Source organism: Salmo salar, chromosome 26 (assembly GCF_965601325.2).
Source record: "Salmo salar chromosome 26, fSalSal1, whole genome shotgun sequence".
In the NCBI taxonomy this organism is placed as follows: Eukaryota; Metazoa; Chordata; class Actinopteri; order Salmoniformes; family Salmonidae; genus Salmo; species Salmo salar.
The window spans coordinates 10,610,833-10,620,171 of record NC_138316.1 but is presented as its reverse complement, the minus strand read 5'-3'; the positions used below and the strand labels follow the sequence as shown (position 1 = coordinate 10,620,171).

Below are 9,339 nucleotides of genomic sequence, written 5' to 3'. Positions count from 1 at the left end.
TCTATTGGGGGCAAAGGAGAAAACAATAGCTTTATGTGTATGATTAAATAATCACTATGTCCATCGTAATTTATCCTCCCACCCTCAATGTCACAATTCTCACAGTTATTAAGCTCTAGATATATTAGAGCTACATTAGCTCTGGGGAAGAGGCATCCAGGAGGTCGGAACGAGGCTGTTTGATCCAGTCAACCAGCCTTGGCCTATATTTTAATCATCCAAACCCAAGTACAGTAAGTTGTTCAGTGTGGCAGTACTCACAGCAGCCATACAGCCTGTTCAGCCTGTCGATGTCGTTCTTGCTCATCTGAGTGGCCTCGCCGAAAGACACGTTGCTGTCGGGGATGGGCTCCATGGTGGGGCGGTTGTTCTTGGAGAAGGCGTACCTGTAACCACACCAAATCACAATGCAAACACAATTTAGGCCTGCTCAACAATGTCACTGCTGAAGCTACAGTACTGTATATCTTGGCCTGAATGAAAGGACACTGAGGAAGGGATGGAACGTTACGTATAATTGGGGTCCATTCCAGAAATATTTGTAATTATTAGAAAGACATCACGTAGCTGACCTCTCCTACTGCTTGAAATGAAATGTATGCATTCACTAATGTAAGTCGCTCTGGATAAGAGCGTCTGCTAAATGACTAAAATGTAAAAAAAAAAAAAAAAGTAATGTAAATGCATGACAGAGTTGTAGTCATAGGGAGTTCCTTGGTTCAGGGTGGCGATCTTGTCGAAGTTGTACTTCATGTCTGGGATAAACATATTAAAGACACTGTTCATAGAGCTGATAGGCTGTGTTTCACCCTACTTTATGAGCAAGATCAATCAGTTACAATATTAAACCGACATTAACAACTATAGATTACACTACAGCTTGAAAAACAAAAGGCAGTCATGCTGACAAGTACAGTATTATGCAGCCCCCAAAATATTCTCTTATGTTAGAATTAGCAGTTAGAGAGAGGCAGTTTCTTATCATGTAAAGTGAAAGTAAGTTAAAGGGAAACAGGATAAATTAATCGTATCGACCATCAATGATGTTCTCCCAGTAGACATGGATGTGGTTGTCACGGTCGCTGCGGGTCTGCTCATGGTTAAAGCCCAGGGCGTGGAGGAGCTCATGCTGGACGGTGCTGTGGTACAGGCAGCCCTGACGGCCAACATAAGAGTAGCACCTGGGAAGAAGAGCAGAGGGTCAAGGTGCACCAATCCAATGCCAGAAACAAGGCCTAACTTAATCATCTAGTTCATTGTAAAGGTTTTAGGAAACCTCGGGGTAATGGGTTCATAAGAGATACATGGTGGTGGGGATCAAAAACTATTATTGTATGGATTATAATCTTCAAAGGGAAATTCAGTTACATACGTATTGATGTGACTTGCCTAGTTAAATAAAGGTTACATAAAATAATAACGTTTAATTTGTTTAGTAATGTTATTTAAATTCAGGCTCACCCGCTGCGAGACTCAATGCTGAGGTAGTCCCTCTCATTCTGGCGCTGGAAGAAGCGGATGCAGGTGGTTTCGGCGAAGGAGTCAAGACCACGCTGGATGATGGCTACTTCGCGAGATGCTGTTGTAGATGAACAACAACAGATAGTGAAATTGTTGCATCGCTTGTACAATATCTCAACATATGAAATGAAATGTACACAAAAGTGAACACTTACAGAAGTGGTTGGCAATGACGTAGGGAACCCAGATGTTTCCGTCACTGTACTTTTGCCACATGCACCCGGTGGCGGTGCAGGGGTCAGCGTTCTTCTCAGAGTGCATGGCAATGTCACCCATCAGAGTAGGCTCATCGGGGCATGAGTAAAGAACATGGAGAACAGCTTACTCTGGGGGCTAGTCCAAGAATTCATCTGCATCCTCTTAATTCCTTGAGCATTGAACCAACTTACTGAGGTCCCTGTTGGCTCTGGTCAGCAGCTCACCAACAGAGAGCTCACCAGAGGTGTCTTCTTCCACAACATTCTCTGTAAGAAAGAACATTGCTTAATCATGACATGGTTTTTATTATTTATATGCTTGGTAATGTGAGATGGTTCCAAAACTGTTTTTTTCTCACCTTCAAACTTTGGATGACAATGTGAAAAAAGACAGACGACAACGGAGAATACATATAAAATGAATATAGAGAATATGAATTCATGAAGAACAAAATACATGAATATACATCGAGCTCCAAAAGTATTGGAACTGTGACACATTTGTTGTTGTTTTGGCTTTGTACTCCAGCATTTTGGATTTGCAATAATGCAATGACTATGAGGTTAAAGTGCAGACTGACAGCTTTAATTTGAGGGTATTTTCATCCATATCACAAATGTTATACCCTCAAGGCATGCTAACTACTCACCGTTACAATAACAGAAGGCTAGCATTTTCTGGGGGGGGGTATGATATTCATGCGTCTAACTTTCTCACTCATCATTTATTTTATTTTATTGAAATTTTATTTTTATTTCAACTTTATTTAACCAGGTAGGCAAGTTGAGAACAAGTTCTCATTTACAACTGCGACCTGGCCAAGATAAAGCAAAGCAGTTCGACACATACAACAACACAGAGTTACACATGGAGTAAACAAACATACAGTCAATAATACAGTAGAAAAACAAGTCTATATACAATGTGTGCGAATGAGGTGAGATAAGGGAGGTAAGGCAATAAATAGGCCATGGTGGTGAAGTAAATACAAAATAGCAATTAAACACTGGAATGGTGGATGTGCAGTAGATGAATGTGCAAAGTAGAAATACTGGGGTGCAAAGGAGCAAGATAAATAAATACAGTAGGGGATGAGGTAGTTGTTTGGGCTAATTTACAGATGGGCTATGTACAGGTGCAGTGATCTGTGAGCTACTCTGACAGCTGGTGCTTAAAGCTAGTGAAGGAGATAAGTGTCTCCAGTTTCATTGATTTTTGTAGTTCGTTCCAGTCAATGGCGGCACAGAACTGGAAGGAGAGGCGGCCAAAGCAGGAATTGGCTTTGGGGGTGACCAGTGAGATGTACCTGCTGAAGCGCGTGCTACGGGTTGGTGCTGCTATGGTGACCAGCGAGCTGAGATAAGGCGGGGCTTTACCTAGCAGGGTCTTGTAGATGACCTGTAGCCAGTGGGTTTGGCGACGAGTATGATTGAGGGCCAGCCAACGAGAGCGTACAGGTCACAGTGGTGGGTAGTATATGAGGCTTTGGTGACAAAACGGATGGCACTGTGATAGACCAATTTGTTGAGTAGAATGTTGGAGGCCATTTTGTAAATGACATCGCCGAAGTCGGAGATCGGTAGGATGGTCAGTTTTACGAGGGTATGTTTGGCAGCATGAGTGAAGGATGCTTTGTAGCGAAATAGGAAGCCAATTCTAGATTTAATTTTGGATTGGGGATGTTTGATGTGAATCTGGAAGGAGAGTTTACAGTCTAACCAGACACCTAGGTATTTGTAGTTGTCCACATATTCTAAGTCAGAACTGTCCAGAGTAGTGATGCTGGATGGGCGAGCAGGTGCGGCAGCGATTGGTTGAAGAGCATCCATTTAGTTTTACTTGTATTTAAGAGCAGTTGGAGGCCACGGAAGGAGAGTTGTATGGCATTGAAGCTCGTCTGGAGGGTAGTTAACACAGTGTCCAAAGAAGGGCCAGAAATATACAGAATGGTGTCGTCTGCGTAGAGGTGGATCAGAGACTCACCAGCAGCAAGAGCGACATCATTGATGTATACAGAGAAGAGAGTCGGCCAAAGAATTGAAGCCTGTGGCACCCCCATAGAGACTGCCAGAGGTCCGGACAACAGGCCCTCCGATTTGACACACTGAACTCTATCGGAGAAGTAGTTGGTGAACCAGGCGAGGCAATCATTTGAGAATCCAAGGCTGTTGAGTCTGCCGATAAGGATGTGGTGATTGACAGAGTCGAAAGCCTTAGCCAGGTCGATGAATACGGCTGCACAGTATTGTTTCTTATCAATGGCAGTTATGATATCGTTTAGGACCTTGAGCTTGGCTGAGGTGCACCCATGACCAGCTCTGAAACCAGATTGCATAGTGGAGAAGGTACGGTGGGATTCGAAATGGTCGGTAATCTGTTTGTTAACTTGTCTTTCGAAGACCTTAGAAAGGCAGGGTAAAATAGATATAGGTCTGTAGCAGTTTGGGTCAAGAGTGTCCCCCCCTTTGAAGAGGGGGATGACCACAGCTGCTTTCCAATCTTTGGGAATCTCAAATGACACGAAAGAGAGGTTGAACAGGGGTTGCAGAATAGGGGTTGCAACAATTTCGGCAGATCATTTTAGAAAGAAAGGGTCCAGATTGTCTAGCCCAGCTGATTTGTAGGGGTCCAGATTTTGCAGCTCTTTCAGAACATCAGCTAACTGGATATGGGAGAAGGAGAAATCGGGAAGGCTTGGGCGAGTTGCTGTGGGGGGTGCAGGGCTGTTGACCGGGGTAGGGGTAGCCAGGTGGAAGGCATGGCCAGCCGTAGAAAAATGCTTATTGAAATTCTCAATTATAGTGGATTTATCGGTGATGACAGAGTTTCCTATCCTCAGTGCAGTGGGCAGCTGGGAGGAGGTGTTCTTATTCTCCATGGACTTTACAGTGTCCCAGAACTTTTTTGAGTTTGTGTTGCAGGAAGCAAATTTCTGCTTGAAAAAGCTGGCCTTGGCTTTCCTAACTGCCTTTCCTAACTGCCTTATTCACGATTCATGCAGGATTATCCGTAATCATGGTAGCATCTACATTAATGAAGAAGTGTTTAGAAACATATTATATTCTTATTTACAATAAAAGTCACTCCAAAATGACACAATACATTGTTTACCATTGATTTCTATTGGGCACAAAATAATCTGAAACACAACCAAAACAAACAGCAAATGCATCCAACAACTGTGTAGAGTCACAAGCTTGGTGTGGTCATTGTGTGCTAGGAATATGGAACCAAATACTTAACATTTTACTACTTTAATACACATAATACATGTTTGTTCCCCTAAAATGGGGTGACTATGTACAAAAAGTGCTGCAATTTCTAAACAGTTCCCCCGATATGGATGAAAATACCCTAACATTTCTGCTGACAGTCTGCACGCTAATCTCATAGTCATTGTATCATTTCAAATCCAAAATGCTGGAGTACACAGCCAAAACAACAACAAATGTGTCACTGTTCCAATACTTTTGGAGCTCACTATATTTATTGTGTGGAGGATTTTTAAGTTCCCACTGTTACTGGTGTCCCAGTAGGTCCCAGAGTTACTTTGAGTATGCAGACTGTTTGACTGAGTTTAGCAAAGCAGCGATCTTATGGCATGGTTGCTCCATATCCTGTGTCACTTACCTCAGTCAGTTCCTCAACCCAGGCAGAGGACACCAGGGTCAGGAGACCCATAGTGAACTTCAACACAAACATAGCAGCAAAAGAACTGTAGGATAAATACAACCACATAGGGAAAATCATTAAAACCAGACAAAGTGTTAGACATTGAAGCTAGCACACAAGCAGTATAAATACCGAGCACATCGCTTACCTTAGAGCCCCGAGAAGGTATGGGTGAAACGGCAGTAGTTAGGGTCGTTTTTTATACCCTTTCCTTAGGCATATACACGTAGATAACGGACCCCCAAATAAGGGAATATGAACACAAAAATATGCTGACAGGTAAGAACATTTTATCTTGAGTCGAGGTTGCTGAAAGTCAGGTGGGAGTTCTGTAGGAAATCCTTGAAACGTGTGTGTGAAACATGACATGTGTGAGTTGTGCATGTAAACATTTTGTACCATGACATCATATCATGGCTAAATATGTTTGACCTTGAGGATTTCCAAACAGGTGTCCCCTTCTCTGTGTGTCATTCTTCCTTTTCAGGATGCATATAAGTAATTCAATTAATGAAGCCTCTTAATTGAAGTTAGATTTTTTTTCTGCTTTCATTGATTGCATTTTTTCATATTCAGAAATGGTAGCTATGCATTAAGGTGTGACAGGTGTGTTACACGTGTTAACATTTATTGATGAATTATTTTGATTTTTCTCATTGAACAGAATAAAAAAATATATATATACATGTTGACAATCTTCCAAAGGCCCCTCAAATAAAATGTTTACATTTGAGTAATTTAGCAGATGCTCTTATCCGAAGCAAGTTACAGTAATGAGTGCATACATTTTTGTTCACACAGGTCCCCCGTGGGAATCGAACCCACAACCCTGGCATTGAAAAGGCCAGTAAAACCAACTGAGTCACAAGGGACCACAATAACACATTGTGAAATCTTCTGATGTAATACCTGCTGCTAGGAAATCTTTGTTGGCAGCCCACACACTCCATCACATGTCTGTGAGTTCTCTCATTCGTCTTTATTTCAAGAGTGTTTCATAGATGGGCAGGTCTCACAAATTCAGGGTAATTTCTCTTAAATATTACATTACTCATTACTCTACTTAATTCCCTCATTAAAATGCAAATCAATTGTAAAAATTTTTGACATGCGTTTTTCTGGATTTTTTTGTTGTTATTCTGTCTCTCACTGTTCAAATAAACCTACCATTAAAATTATAGACTGATCATTTCTTTGTCAGTGGGCAAACGTACAAAATCAGCAGGGGATCAAATACTTCTTTCCCTCGCTGTATTTCCATTGATCATCCTTGAGATGTTTCTACAACTTGATTGGAGTTCACCTGTGGTAAATTCAATGGATTGGACATGATTTGGAAAGGCACACACCTGTCTATATAAGGTCCCACAGTTGACAGTGCATGTCAGAGCAAAAACCAAGCCATGAGGTCGAAGGAATTGTCCGTAGAGCTCCAAGACAGGATTGTGTCGAGACCTGGGGAAGGGTACCAAAATATTTCTGCAATATTGAAGGTCCCTAAAAACACAGTGACCTCCATCATTCTAAAATAGAAGATGTTTGTAACCACCAAGATATTTCCTAGAGCTGGCCGACCGGCCAAACTGAGCAATCTGGGCAGAAGGGCCTTGGTCAGGGAGGTGACCAAGAACCCGATGGTCACTCTGACAAAGCTTTTGAGTTCCTCTGTGGAGATGGGAGAACCTTCCAGAAGGACAACAATCTCTGCAGCACTTCACCAATCAGGCCTTTATGGTAGAGTGGCCAGACGGGAGCCACTCCTCAGTAAAAGGCACCTGACAACCCACTTGGAGTTTGTCAAAAGGCACCTAAAGCATCTCAGACCATGAGAAACAAGATTCTGTGGTCCGATGAAACCAAGATTGAACTCTTTGGCCTGAATGCCAAGCATCACGTCTGGAGGAAACCTGGCACCATCCCTACGATGAAGCATGGTTGTGGCAGAATCATGATGTGGGGATGTTTTTCAGCGGCAGGGACTGGGAGACTAGTCAGGATCGAGGCAAAGATGAACGTAGCAAAGTACAGAGAGATCCTTTTATGGAAACCTGCTCCAGAGCTCTCAGGACCTCAGACTGCAGCGAAGGTTTACCTTCCAACAGGACAATGACCCTCGGCACGCAGCAAAGACAACGCAGGAGTGGCTTCGGGACATGTCTCTGAATGCTCAGCCAAAGCCCAGACTTAAACCTGATCGACCATCCCTGGAGATGAGGAGCAATGCTCGCCCTCCAACCTGACAGAGCTTGAGAGGATCTGCAGAGAAGAATGGAAGAAACTCCCCAAATACAGGTGTGCCAAGCTTGTAGCGTCATACCCAAGAAGACTCGAGGCTGTAATCGGCGCCAAAGGTGCTTCAACAAATAAGTAAAGTGTCTGAATATTTATGTAAATGTGTAATTTACTGAAATGTATGTACATTTCAGTTTTTGCTTTGTCATTATGGGGTATTGTGTGTAGATTGATGAGGGGAAAAAACGATTTAATCATTTTTCAAATAAGGCTGTAACCTAATGTAATTTTTTTTCTCCCTTATTTTACCAGCTAAGTTCACTGAAAACACATTCTCATTTACAGCAACAACCTGAGGAATAGTGACAGGGGAGAGGAGGGGGATGAATGAGCCAATTGCAAGCTGGGGTTGAATAGGTGACCATGATGATATGAGATCCAGATTGGGAATTTAGCCAGGACACCAGGGTTAACACCCCTACAATAAGTGCCATGGGATCTTTAGTGACCACAGAGAGTCAGGACACTCGTTTAAAATCCCATCCAAAAGACAGCACCCTACACCAGTCAATGTCCCCAATCTATTTTGGTCTGGCCACAGCACCTCATCTACATCACAAGATACGTTCTCCCTGGCTAAACAGCGGGGAAAGAATCTTCTGGAGTGACGGATCCAGCCGCCGAAAGCTCCCAAATCAACTTCACCACATACATCCTCGATTGCCTGGAGAAGATGCATGCGCGCGAGACGATGGTGGTCATACACCTTCCATCGCCATGCCGAAAAAACCCCCTCTTGAATTGGGTTTAGGAATGAGGAATATGGTGGGAGGAATAGAACAATAAATTGTGGGTGGTCGATGTACCAGTTGCGGACCAGCGCAGCCCGGAGGAAACTCACATTGTCCCAGATGACAACATACCTGGGCTGCCCTGGTCCACCCTTCTACTCTGCTGGAATGAGGATGCCATGTAGTGTATCCAAGAATGTGATGAGAAGGGCGGTGTTGTAGGGACCAAGGTTGGCATGGTGATGGAGGACGCCTTCCTGGCTAACGGCTGTGCACATGGTGATACACCCTCCATGCTGTCCAGGGACATTCACAATGACACCGTGGCCAATAATGTTCCTTCCCTGTCCCCTTCTTTTGGCTAGGCTGAAGCCAGCCTCATCAATGTAAATATAAACGTGCTGAATTGCAGCAGCATCTAGCTCCAAGACTCTCTGAAACAGACAACAAGACAACATAGACCTAGAGCAGTCAATATGGTGAGGCACAATACACTGGATTACAGTACTGTAATGTGTCTATACAGTGCTGATATGATAGTAAATTCACAGTATAGTACTTGCACATATTCATAGCGCTGTTCTTTAACCCTCTCTGAGTTTCACTCAAATGGCACCTTGTAGACCTGTTTCATCTGGATTCGGTTGCGCTGTAATACACAGTCCAATGTAGAGAAGCCCACCTGGTGAATGTTATTGAATATTGTGTTGTCTGCAATTATGTGGTTCAGGATTTCTTATAGTCTAATGGTATTGTTTGCCACCACCGTGTTCACAATAACAGTATCCTGTTCTGGTGTGAACAGACGGGGTCTTCCACCATGGCGTGGCCGTCTCTCAGTTCTGCAGGAGATCCACAAATATGATATGATTGGTTACAGTAAGATAAAATAATCTACTTTCTTTCAATATGAAATGGCATTACT

General features: G+C 43.1%; 1 protein-coding gene across 1 annotated transcript; it reads right to left on the bottom strand.

The window, feature by feature from the left end:
- Nucleotides 1-214: 214 nt before the first annotated feature.
- LOC106586996 (low choriolytic enzyme-like) lies at nucleotides 215-2,185 on the bottom strand. The gene is made up of 6 exons (XM_082969926.1): nucleotides 1,911-2,185; nucleotides 1,677-1,817; nucleotides 1,462-1,579; nucleotides 1,036-1,181; nucleotides 686-755; nucleotides 215-386 (listed from the first exon to the last, which is right to left on the bottom strand). The coding sequence occupies exons 1-6, from the start codon at nucleotides 1,999-2,001 to the stop codon at nucleotides 215-217; spliced, it is 738 nt and encodes a 245-aa protein (XP_082826052.1). The 5' UTR covers nucleotides 2,002-2,185.
- Nucleotides 2,186-9,339: the final 7,154 nt, after the last annotated feature.

Excerpts from the sequence above, each read along its gene's own strand:
- LOC106586996 (XM_082969926.1), bottom strand. The coding sequence starts at position 2,001 with ATGTTCTTTCTTACAGAGAATGTTGTGGAAGAAGACACCTCTGGTGAG. Across the intron at positions 1,818-1,910 it reads CAGAGCCAACAGGGACCTCA|GCCCCGATGAGCCTACTCTG; the intron begins GTAAGTTGGTTC and ends TTCTTTACTCAT. Across the intron at positions 1,580-1,676 it reads CGTCATTGCCAACCACTTCT|CATCTCGCGAAGTAGCCATC; the intron begins GTAAGTGTTCAC and ends CATCTACAACAG.